The 13735-nt window shown below is 34.6% G+C and overlaps 1 protein-coding gene across 3 annotated transcripts in view; it reads left to right on the forward strand.

Moving 5' to 3' along the window:
* Positions 1-13735, forward strand: part of PTPRZ1 (protein tyrosine phosphatase receptor type Z1) — a 163158-nt gene that overhangs the window by 102536 nt on the left and 46887 nt on the right. For all 3 annotated transcript variants that reach the window (XM_082472220.1, XM_082472222.1, XM_082472221.1), the window contains 2 exons: positions 6890-7074; positions 8295-8421. In XM_082472220.1, the coding sequence (XP_082328346.1) occupies positions 6890-7074; positions 8295-8421 (312 nt within the window). The remainder of the gene's footprint in view (positions 1-6889; positions 7075-8294; positions 8422-13735) is intronic.

The raw sequence follows: 13735 nt of genomic DNA on the forward strand, positions 1-13735 counted from the left end.
AAAAACTAGAACAATTGAATTCTTGCATTTTCCATTGTGAGTATTTGCAATCACCAAGCACGTATTTTCCATGTGCATATTCCTGTGATTTTTTTTTTTCCCTTAATGGATACACTATCGCCCTTCTACTTTCTCGAACTGAATCTGAAAATAAGAATTGAGGATTGCATTTATTTTCAGGATTTAATCTTTATTAAATTTAATCTGAAAATGTTTTTATTACATGAGCATTGTAAAAAAGGAGAAAATATAGATAAGCACACAGAAGAAAATAAAAAAGCCTTATACTGTCATTACCCAGAGATAACTGCTATGAGGATTTTGAGGAATATCCTTCTAGGTCTATCTCTTAAATTAAAACTATATTATTATATCTCACAAAAATCAGGCTGTACCACACTTATCTGTTTATTGATTTTGCTTTACTTAATGATGTAAATATATCATTAATCACATTCTTAATTTTATGTACTATTCCATTGTATAGTCATAGCAACTTATTAAATCAGTTTCTCAGTTTGGGACATTCAGATTATATTTATATATTTTGCTATTATAAATATCGAACATCCTCATTTTGACCGAGAGAAAAGTAAGAGGTGGCATGAAAAGTGTTAGAATTCTGCTCTTGGTAAATGCATTGTAGAAAAACATATTTTGCAAAATATCAATACATTACAAGTAATTGCAAAAACCATGAGACGTCTGCATATCCATGCAAACTTCTTGAGGGTAGAAATCAAGCCTTATTCATTTTTGCATTCATAGGAAAACACACCCGATGTTTGTGAATGAATCCATATTTTACCAGAACTTCAGTCCTCTATTTTTGCATTTTTACGTAGCGTTGCCATTTATTAAATGGCATTTATTTTTGGCTTCATGGAATGGGCGGTGGCTCTTCTAAGAATCACAGAATTTAATGGAACCATCTGATCTTGAAGGGGTTAGTAAAAAGCTGTCTCTTAGTTTATGAGAAATATGTGTCAGTAACCATACAAACATCACGTGCGTGTAGAGGAGGTGAAGTCCAGCTTTGTCCCCTGCCTTCCAGGCAACAGATACCTCCCTGCTGCCCTCTTATCCCACTAGCAAGGCTCTCCACCTAGAAGCAGGGCCCTCCTGAAGCACAGTAGGAAAGAGCTGGGGCTTTCAAAGCCCAGTCGACCTCTGGTTTCAAACGGCAGTGCAAATACTTATTCGTTATATAAAAATTGTCAAGTTATTTAATTTCTCTGAGCTCAGTTTCTTCACCTATAAAATGTGAGTTCAAAATGGCCACCTTGTAGGGTTGTTGTGAGGTTTCAATAAACTAAAGTTTGCAAAGCAGTCCATTCCCTTGAACATAATATGCTCCAGACCCATAGCTCCTATTACTGTAGTATATGTGTTTGTGTGTATGTATACACTCATGTATATATGTGTGTGTATGCATTTATATATTTGTATATATAGAAGGGGGCAAGCTCTCACAAGTACGGCGTGCTATTCAAGTTTTCCATGTTTAAGGCTTTTGTTTGTTAAGTAGAATTATAAATGCACTTTAAATCTCATTTGCTAGCATTGTAATATTATTTAATGCAAACTTTTTTTTAAAAAACCATACAATATAAAATGCTTTTCAAGGCAGGGTAGCATGAAAAGAGTGTCTTCATAGCTTAATGTTGTATTTGAGCTATGAGACGTTTTCTGTAATTTCCTGAAAAATGTCATGATGCATTATGCATCAGTACACCTACCTTCTTGAAGGTCAGTAGTTGTAAATAGCATTCATTAAGGTCACATGTACATTAACTCTGTGCTCTAACTATCTGCAGAAAAGTGACATGGAGATTATTTACTTCTTGGAAGATTATATGTTACAAATTGAACTGTTGACGAAGTTGCTGTGTGTTCCTAGAGAAGATTGACTGAATTAGGTAGAATTCGAAAAATTTCTTTTAGTTATTTATCTAAAGGGAATGACATATAATCATTGAGAAGTGCAAAGCAGTGATAGATCATTTCTAGTTATTTTTAACATTTGTGGCAATCTTTACATTCGTTTTATTAAGATCTGCTACTCCGTGAGGGGAAATCACAACCTTAATATTGATTGTCTTCTGAGTCTGTCAGTCTTCAAGTTCCTCACGTGGTAGTCATCAAACTACCTGTCTCAATACTTTTTAAAATGAGGCTCATAAACCTCAAGCAAGGATGTGGTGGATTTATCAGTGTGCATTCACAGAAGTACTTTTGCCATGGGCTGTGTTAAACTGTACCAAACCTCAAACAATGGGAAATACTGGATAAAAACCTAGTGACATTTTCTCTGCCACTCCCCAAGAATCACCACACTGTCTTTTCACTTCCATCTACATTTTTACTCATAATCCGTGGAGGTGAGACTGGGCCTTCTCCCTTAGGGCATGTGTCCCTTCTCCCAGGGTGGGCATATAGAACAGCAAAGGCAGAAGGAAACTCCTATCTCCTCCCCTCGACCATCGACACTGACTTTCGTGATCACGAGACATGTCATAGGGAAAAGAGTTGTCATGTTCTCCTCCTTTGTGCTTTTCCTTCCTTTATTTCCTTTTCTTTTCCCACTTTTTTTGCTTTTTCCTCATGACACTCAGCGCTTTGCCTATTAATCTTTTGCAACTTGCTCTGCAAGGCATACGCATTCCTATGTAGGAGGTATTCACTCTCCATATCCATTCATTTAAGTGATGAGAAGGTAAAGGACTTCGTGTGAGCTAAATTTGTGAAGCTTTTACAACTTTTAGTGATAAAAACGTGTACTTTTGAAAAGCACAACCTAATTTGGTCTAAATGGCAGAATTTTTAAGTTTATTTTGCATTCCTCTGTAAATGGAGTCTAGGATTTGGAAACTAAAAGCACCCATTACATTTAATACCTTACTAAATTTAAGGATTAGAGGAATGAGTTTCCTATAGGCAAGGATGGCACCATCTTTATTTGTATGTACAAGAGTACCTGGAACCAAGTAGATGAGAAGTGAATGTTAAAAATAAGGTTTTGGGGCTTCCCTGGTGGCGCAGTGGTCGAGAATCTGCCTGCCAATGCAGGGGACACGGGTTCGAGCCCTGGTCTGGGAAGATCCCACATGCCGCGGAGCAACTAGGCCCGTGAGCCACAACTACTGAGCCTGCGCGTCTGGAGCCTGTGCTCCGCAACAAGAGAGGCCGCGATAGTGAGAGGCCCGCGCACCGCGATGAAGAGTGGCCCCCGCTCGCCGCAACTAGAGAGAGCCCTCGCACAGAAACGAAGACCCAACACAGCCATAAATAAATAAATAAATAAATAAATAAATAAAATTTAAAAATAAATAAAATAAAATTTTTAAAAAATAAGTTTTTAAGTAAGAGCACTTACCAATCCCTTAAAATGGAGACCACATTCTCATTCTTTACATGTGAGGATCCCTTGCGTGTGAGCTGAAGCGCTTACTTGTATTCTGTGTGACTCGACGTGGACTCCAGATTTGTCACAGCCTGGCTCACAGCCACAAGCTCGCAGAAACCCGATTCTCCTTCTTGGCCAGTGTTCCTTAAAGGATCAGTCACTGTGATCCAGATCACATGTAGCTTGTAGAAAGGAACCAGGGCATGCGATTCATTCCTAAGGAAGGAAATGGGACCTCAACATATTGTAGTTCTGAACTCCCCATAATCAAGGAAATTATATGTTTGTTACTATTTTATTACATTTATTGGTAGCTTGTGTTTAGTGTCTGAATATCTGTTGATCTGGAAGACACTTCGTGATTTTCAATCCAGATAATGCGCTTTATGGAGTGTATGTCCTTCTAATAAGATAAACTATTTTCAATACAAAATATAATGAAAACTTAGAAAATTTAGTGCCAATTAATAACTTATTCCATAGTCATTATGCAGCTTTATGTCTGAACACCAAGTAGTGTATATAAAATTAACTAGATTGTTATTTAAAAGATCCTGTCCTACCTTATAGAAGGGCAACCCTTTGGCAAGGTCATAGACTATATACAGAAGTACTGGTCCTTCTCTTGAATACATTCTAAAGTATATATCTTTTTTTCCATAAAATTCTGTATTTCAGCATCTAAAGATAAGATTCAGTGGCAGCTTTATAACATATTACTAAGCTATGATTATTGATAAGCAAAAGGAGTGTTTTAAAAATAAATTTCTAATTACAATGTAAATTTAAACAAACAAATTACTAATAAGCTTTTACAGAAGTATAAAGGAGAAAGCAAAGGAATAAAAGCCTGGTGGCAAGGAAATGTGAATTTCTTTTCAGAGTCCTACTTTATATTAATGCTGATGAAGTACCCACTGATTTCTACTATTAAGGCAAGATAAACATAGACGTCTGACCAAAATTGCTTGCACTATTTAGGAAGTAGTCCTTTGGGTATTTTGCAGCTAATAATTTTATGTTTTTCTCAGTTTCTCAGAGTTTTATGTTTTGTGTACATGCATAAAACTCTGATGCATTTTAAGATAGTTTCATCTTTGAGGAAGAGATAGTTCACTTTAAACCATTCTCACTCTATACAAAGTGGGAGTGATTTTTGAACAAAATCTGCAAATGATATTGTCCAGAATCACTTTCCGTCTTTTAAAAACAGACTTGGGATTCATCAGAATCTAGGCTGAGGCAATCCTGTTCCTCCACCTGTATAGTTTATGTTAGCAGCTCACTTCTGAGATGATTTGGTGGTCTTCTGCCATCTGGCGGACACTAATAGAATTGTCACTAGATAGAGTAACGATGATGGAGTCTAGACCTGAATTAGAATACATTTTCTTATTCTGAATTCGTGTTTTTTGATAACGGAGGAATTGTCCTCTTATTCCCAAAGGAACACCCCACCCTACATCCTCGATAAACAAAAAATAGTATATAGTTTTAACAGTGAAAACTTCTGTCTCTAACTCATATAAAGTTATTCATATATTGATTTAAAGAGTATATGTGTATATATATTTATGTTTATGTTTATATATATTTATGTTTCTCTGAATCATTCATATACCATTGCTAGCATAGCATACATATGCCAAAATGTCTATTATTAAGTACTGTAATAAAATTTGTTTCAATTTATAAGGTCAATTTTTAGTTTTGGGTGCCCTCCCGTGTTCACGAGAAAAACTACAGACCGATAGAGACAAAAAGGCTTTTTGGTCATATTCTGATGCTACTGCTTGCATGTTTTCTTTGGGTCCTGGAAATAGTTTTGGTAGCAGTGATGATTGGTTGACTTAAGTAAACCGCGTGGTCTCGTCTAGTGGTGTGTAACTTCTGGTATCCCTTTAAAGCAAAGCCTGGATTCTGTGAGCATAATATGTGAGCATAATCTGCTCTGTGAGCATAATCTGCTCTGCGAGCATAATCTTTGGCCTTAGAGACCTTTCTCTCCCTCTCTTTTGCAAATCTATCTGGCCTGTGAAGAGATTATATTCATTACTTTGCTTTATTAGCACAGTATCATGAATTTTGTAATTTTTATCCTCACAGTTAGTCCATATTATCACATTATGAATGTATTTCAGAAAGTATCAGAGTATTCTTTCTGATGGGACTACATTTTTGGCATGATTCCCAGCATGGGCTTCAATTCATTTTAAGAAGTCCCTGAATGAATTTCAATATATTTTTTCAGCTGAGACAAACAAATCTTCTAATTCCCTGAAATTAATTGCTTAATCTATTTATGATGCCAAAGTGGGATTTTTGTCAGCAGGTCTGAAAAATATTGAAATAATAGTTTTAGTTGTCCTTCTATGGTTTTCTGTGATAGGGAATTTTTAATTATTTTAAGGATTTTCAAACAATAAAACGTCTGATAATAAAACATCTTTTATCACTGAAATTCTCCTCATCCAGAGCTAAGCATATTTGTCAGGTACCCAACAAGTGTAATAAAGACACCTTAAACTTGAAGATATCCTTTGTTCCTTTATTTTTGAAAATGAATCAGTATGCCAGATATATTCAAGACAGTGTTCTGGGCAATACAGAAATATGAAGCTCTGGTTCTTATGTTTATAATCTACTAAAGGAGTTAAGACCCATTCGGAAAAAATATATATAATAGAAGAGGCAATCATGCAATGAAATAATAGTGGTAAAACAAAACAGACAATTGAAAATGACAGAGATCACTTCAACAGAGATCAAAGCGTGCATAACAGAGAAGGTTGCACTTGATCAAGACATTTCCCGAGTGGGAAGATCAGACGTCAACAGATAGAGATAGGAGGTGTCGACTGAAAAAAAATGCACAACCTAAAAGTTGAGCGTTATGTTTTATTCGGCAGACATTCTGAGCACTTCAAGCCCAGGAGACAGGACCCTCAGATCACTCTGAGGGACTGCTCCGAAGAGGCAAAGGGGGAGCCAGGATATATAGGAGTTTTTGCAACAAGGACCAGGTAGTCAGAACATCAAAAGATTACCTACCATTAATTAAAGAAAACCAGATATCTCAGGTTAAGGAATTTAGCATTTTTCTATGTATCGGAAGATGCACGAGTCTGGGCTCACTGAAATCATTCCTTTGATATGCACCTCAGCTATCTGGGGTCAGTTTCCTGTACATTGTCATCCTGAGTTTCCTCAGGGTGCACTGTTGGGGCAGCTGTAATGTGATGGCTTGATGGCTGCAACATCCTTTGTTTACTGATACGGCAGGCAATATTTTTCATTCACAGAAGGAAGGAAGAAGTATCTCAGATACAGGAAATGGCATGAACAAAAGTGCCACAGTGGGAAAGTGTAACTTTTTACCCTTTATTAAAATACAACAAAAATGTTCATAGAATATGTTTCACTTGTTGAAATCCTAGAGGGTGACAGTTGTATCAATAACTGTACTTTTTTTTTTCTCTGAAGTTTGTAGTTCAGAACCAGAAAATGTTCAAGCTGACCCAGAGAATTATACCAGCCTTCTTGTTACGTGGGAGAGACCTCGAGTAGTTTATGATACCATGATTGAGAAGTTCGCAGTTCTGTACCAGCAGTTAGAGGGAGAAGACCAAACCAAGCATGAGTTTTTGACAGATGGCTATCAAGACTTGGTAACTATAAAATCAGTTGTTTCGTGTATTGTAGTTTAATTTTTAGGGTAAGAACTTAAAATGATTGTATATTGTTGCATTTCATGACTTTAGACTTTGTATGAAGCTCTCTAGTGGGGTGAAGGGGGCACAGAAGCCATTTTAACTATGTCAGAACTTACAGTGGTTGACACTAGGTTCTTACTAATGTTTTGAATTACATGGAGACCACAACTTTGCCAACAGCAACATTGTAGAGTAGACACTTATGGAAGACTTAGAACTGGAGATCATCTAGTGCAGCCTCTCTTTACAAAGAAAAGGACTCAAAGAACAGTTAAATACTTTATGCTCTCACCGTTGGGGAAAGAATTGGGCCTGGAATGTCAGTGCTCCAATACCGTCGTATGTTGTTTCCCCATCATACTGAAGCAGCACAAGGGAAATAGAGTAGGGAATAGAGTAGGCATCTTGAAAGTCCTTTTCTTTGCATCAAATTTCCAAGTAACAGATGTGAAGTCAATTGAGATAGAACTTCTGGGACATGAGGCAGGTAATCCTTAGGAAAGGATCCACGTCCTCTTGCTCCCCACCCATGCACAAGAATTAAAGAAAATAAAGTACAGATTCCTTCTGTGACCTGAACATCTCAGTATTAAACTTTGCCCTGGTAGGGAGGCATTGGGGTATAGCTGAGAAAACCCCTCAAGAAAGCCCCCAGTATAGGTCCAAGACATTGAACTCTGAATACAGACACTCACTGGGGTGTCACTCAAGCCCTAGGAACCTGCATTTAAACAAAAGCTGGTGTTGAATATCATATAAACAAAATAATGAGATTTGTAACAACTTTTTAATTCAGATGTCTAGAACAAAGACACTATGAATTGAGAAAGTTGTGGAATTTATGAGAATATACTATTTTTCACTTCATAATGATGTGAAGAAGATAATAATTCTATTTACATAGAAATTTTAAATAAATATTTAAAATATGAAATTTTCTAATACTAGATCTGATTTGTAAAAAGAAAAAAAAAGTGTAGTTTTCCAGTATCTCCCTAATTCACAAATATCACAAGTTCAACTTAGCAGCATTGCGTAGAATTTTTTCTCAGGTTAATAAAATATAAATTTTTCTATTGACAAATGAGAAAATCTTTTCTAAGGACCGATGTCTAGTATGTTAGTACTCCTATGAGAATAATACATTTGTATAATTACTGCCACCTTTCTTCTAGGGTGCTATTCTTAATAATTTACTACCCAATATGAGTTATGTTCTTCAAATAGTAGCCATATGCACTAATGGCTTATATGGAAAATACAGCGACCAGCTGATTGTGGACATGCCTTCCGATGACCCTGGTAAGTGACCCCCTGATATGCCTTATCTAAATAAACGAGGCTAGTTTAATTTCTGAATGCATTGGTGCTTTCTCTCTGACTTTATATTCTTTTGGCCAAAAGGCAAAATGATTTCCTTTTTAGTCTGGATCATCAGGTAATTTTGTAAAGCATGGAACTCATTTTTCATTCAGCAGATATGGTGCAGCACAATAAGTAAATTTATTTTTAATACTGAAGTTTTCTATTTGTAAAATAAGAACAGCAAAACCTATGGTAATGTCTGTACTGGCCACCAAATGAAAATAGCTAAGTAAATATAAAGACTTTGATTTTGGAAAATAAAGAGTTTGTTTCATTTGTGTTTATTTCCTCTTTCAGCCCCCAAAGCATTTTGTAGTAAGTATATACGTGATTCAAGGATCATGTGAGGTACTTTGAAATATCTATACAAAGCATCTCAAAAGTTTATCTTAGATATTTTAATCCACTTTTTATAATTTGGTGGGGGAGGGGGAGCTTTCCTCTTAGATTTGCCAGTATTATTCCATAAAAGCAAACAAAAAAGTTGTTTCTAATTGTATTTCATTTGCATGCATCTTCTCTAAGTATTACAGGAAAATCTTTGATCTCAAGGCATATGCAATAATTGAATGAAGTGCTGACCATCATAATTTGACAATTTCCAAATTTACATAACTAAATTAAAGCCTTCCTTTTGTTAGTATAAGCATTTTTAAAGTGATAGAATGGAATTATATATGTACATATATGTGTATGCATATATATATACACATACACATCATGCACATGCATGTTCATAAATATATGCAAACATACATACATACATAAATGTAAATATTCTTTGGTCATCCCTATCATGAGGCTACTCACTGAAATTTTCACAAGTTTTTAATGGCGATGGTTACAAGTGATATTAATTGTAGCATATTTCACTTTTACATATGGAAGGAAAACTCTTGTCTGTTGATTTGCCTTTGTGGTCTATATGCCATAGCAGGGCTTTAATCTATTACAAGCTCATTCATTGATTACCTCATCATAGTTGTTCTCATTAGTTGAACTTTTAAGTTAAAGAATATATGTCAGAGCATTAGATGTTAGATTATGGATCCTTCCAAACCACAGGCTACAAAACTTGCCAAGATATTTCCCAAGTTAGAGCATTGATGGCTAATGAATATTACTACTTTCATGATGGCAAAATCATTATTTAATAATATTTCTTATGATCTGCCTCATGTCCTGGGTATAACCATCTTTCCTATTGCTTTTATTTAGCATTATTTTTCAAAATCGGGTTTTTTTTTTTAATGGAATGTGAGCTCTAAGTCTTATTGAAAGGTGAGTATCAAATTAACTGACCGTGGTTTCACTGTACCATATCATGCCCCTCCATTGAAAGTCATCCTTCACCAAAGTTCCCCATATTGATCCACGCCCAAAATGACATCTGTAGCAGTGCACCATTGACCATGTTGGCCAACATCATATGTGAATTGTTTAAATGTGGTATATAAAAATCTCCTCTAATACTACTGTGTGTTTTAGGATATGAATTATATTGAATACATTCACTTAACTTTACTATCTTGGTTTGATTATACCACTCTAATTTCTGAACATAAAACAATTTCCCAGGAGTTTACAAAAAATAATTTTAGCTATTTATGTTGTACACTTTCTTACTCTAGCCACTATGCTAAAAGTTTAGACTTTCTGAATTTTTTTGTTTTTTATTTTTGAGAGAGAAGCTTATTGCATATGGAAAAACAGATCAAATGTCTATTTTCTACAGAAGTGATTTCTGAGTGATCCTTTTAGACTGAGTCTATACTGGCACGAAGTATAACGTACTTGTATCATTTGTAGCACTTACACCATTTGTACAAAATAATACATATTATAACTTAATTTCTATTTGTTCAAAGGATCGGGACACCATTGAACTAATGAGGTGCTAGCTTGGACACATCATTTAATCTCCATGGATATCCCAGTCCCTTAGAGCATTTTGTACATGTTTTGGTAAAAGATGGTATTTGATTTGATATTTTACTATGATATTACTCTTAAAAGCCAAGGGTTAAAAACTTAGTTTATTCTTCAGTTATTTCTACCAAAAAGTCCTTTGTCAAAAACCAATTTACCCAAAGTTTGGGCTCTTCCTATTTTTATAAAGAAAATATTAGTACTTTCTTAGAACTCATTCTTTCTGATTGTGAAGGCTACAATGGCATTTCAGCCCATATATTTTCAGTTCATTATTGAAATTACATTACCTTAAAGATTGTTTCTATGGTAAATATATCACAGTAAAAGTCTTGACAGCAGTACTGTCCTGTGGTTTAGTGTGACAGTACCTACAAGATTTGTAAATTTTATGTTTTATGTGGCTAATATAGATGTAAGTGGCTTTTGAGTTTGCTACTTATTTCATGGTTTTTATTAGTACCATTTCATCCTGTTAATCATGTTGTTTCATTACCTTAGTAACATTGTAATGTACGCTATTGAATTATTCTATTATTTTGGATAAGCTGTTTCCTAAATACTGTACTGTTTGTTGCTTTTGTTTAAAAGGAATGAAGGAGATCACTTATAACTGCCCTCATTCCTTCAGTCACAGATTTTAAGTATTCTAATCAATATCTGTGAAGGAAAACTCAATCTTCCAAATTGTGCATTTAACTTTGGCTAATTTGATTAATTTATCACTTGTGCATTTTAATTACATTTGTTGTTATGTACAACAGTATCACCATAAATTAGTGTCCATTAAATTTATTATAAATCTCTATTTTAAGATAAATGCATAAACTCATGTTCAGAAACAATTTAAATTTGTCGAGGAAACCTTTTTAAGGTTAAACAAAATGGATATTCTTTTTAAAAACTTTTTTAGAAATTTTTCTTTTTTTTTTTTGGTTGTAACTAAAATAATTATGCTCGTTTCTATAATGTAGATCTAATTATGATATAGTTATAGAGGACATTATTTAAGTACATGTTTTAGGGCCTTGATAATTGTATGTGTTAAATTTAAATGCATGGTGAATTAGATCAACACATTTTCCTGTTTTGCGTGCTTTTCATTTGTATAACAATTGTCTTTGTTAAATCACTATATATTGTCCTTATTCAGCCTGTACCATACTACACTACAGGAGTTATTATATAATGATATTTTAAAATCACACTTTAAAGAGATTGCAGTTTACATTGCTTTTGCCTTTTTGCACTATGAAACTTGGCTTAAAACCTTCAAATAATTAAATAAGCCTTGCTTGCCAACCTACATCAGTGTTGCTTTTTTGTGTTATGGCATGTTAATGTGTGACTAACATGCTCTTTTAGAAGATCTAACATTGCATGTGCCTCAAAACAAAACCAGAACGAACCAATAGGTTTTGTTCTATTATCACATAAATGTGAATTTTAAGTGTTCAGTCAAAAAAATATATTGACAATCTTCACTACTGGACTTTTTGTATCCTTCATGGAGTCTCTTTTGATGAAGTGAAAAGATTCGGTAAACCAATATAATTTTTGAACTGTTTAATATATGTGCCTGAGTCAGTGCCTGAGTCAGACCAGTGGCCACTAAAACATTAGTGATTATTTGCAAGAAAACAGCAGGCCAAAGTGTACCCATTCTGAGACCCTGTGCCAATCAGCAGCGCTAGACCTTGAGTGCTATGAGCTCTCAGACCCAGGAGTATGGCTTGGATTCTCCAGGGAGATAGAAACAACCTTTCAAAATTATTTTATTTCAAAATTGTTCTGAAGAGGCTCAGCAAAAGACTTCTAGATTATTTTGGGCAGGGCTATTAACGTGTTCCTGGGCAACCCCAGAATTTCGGTCAGTTCAAATGATCTGAGTCTAGTAGGAAACCAAAATGAAGATCCTTCAAAGTGGGTTTTTACATACCGACACGAAGGCACCCATACTTGGGGTATTCACCCATGAGTGTGCCATGAAATAAAGAAGGATCAAAGGGCTGCTTGGACCCATAGGTTCTGCCCCTAGGGCCTGAAGGGGCCCAAAGGAAACTTCTTACTTCTTATTGCGGTAAACAGCAAAGCCAGTTAGAGTAGAACTCACTGATCCTGATACTCGTTAGAGGATATGATTGAGTAGAATTATGTATTTTAACTTAATAGGAAACATAATCTATACAGTTAAGTTATGCTCTGGTCAAACGATAAAAATTAATCAAATGCAATACACACAGAGAGTACTGAAAGAAAAGAAAATCAGTCCTCAATGTAATAATTATATACACCCCACCCCAACCCTGACAATAAATAAGAGAATTACCTTTGCTCATTAAAAGTGTAAAGTTAGGTGAAGTTAGACCAGTTTTTAAAAACACTTCTGTAAGAACGTTGAAGAGAATGGACTCTCGCTGAGATGTTCTTCGGTAGCCTCTTAACAGAGAAAAATCTACTGTATAATATACATATCACTTAACAAGCATTTGATTATGATTTGCCCTTATTAATGTTAAAGTATTTTAAAAGTACATGAAAAGGAGTGACTCCATATAAAAACATTTTCAATAAAATTATGTATTGTTCACATGCTGAAATGGGAGATTTTTACATGCATGAACTTCTCTAATTGTAGTTTTTAGAAAATCATATTAAAGGTTGTTTTTATTTCTCTCTCACAGTTTAGTTGCAACCGATTTTAAAATTCACATATCTTGGTTTCCTTGGAGGTTATAGAGACACAGTTTCAGACTATTGAAATCACTTTAATTTAAAAATATGAAGAATAAAGAGCATGAAAAACAGGGTGGGAAAGGGTTTCACAGAGACAAAAATAGAAAAAGGAGAACACTCATGATCCAAATGAAAGTCTTCAAATTCCTTCTTTTAACAAGAAAAAAATAATAATTGAGAGTTAAGATTTAAGACTATGATTGTTTCCCATGAATATTTTCATTTTTATAGCATCGAAAATTATTCAGGGTAAGTAACTTTAAAATAAATAGTCAAGAGTATTTATTTTATCTAAATCTTCATGGGGCCTGGGCTTGCTTACTTCTATGTTTTACTTGAGTTCTTATCTAAATAGAATTCAGGCACATAACTATATTTTATAGTTTTACATTTCTTAATACCTAGAAATTTTATCATAAAAATAAACTCAAGAAAGTCTATATTGTAAAACAAGCCTGGATTTGATAAATATTTAATGTTAGTTCAGTTATGCCTTTGAAAATTCTATAGACTATGCATTTCCTTTGAGGATCTATAGAGGCATAAAAAATAGAATATAAGCAGCTTTAGGATAGTGAAGAGCATA

The sequence above is a fragment of the Balaenoptera physalus genome, assembly GCF_965194825.1.
Source record: "Balaenoptera physalus genome assembly, chromosome: 8".
NCBI classification, from domain to species: domain Eukaryota; kingdom Metazoa; phylum Chordata; class Mammalia; order Artiodactyla; family Balaenopteridae; genus Balaenoptera; species Balaenoptera physalus.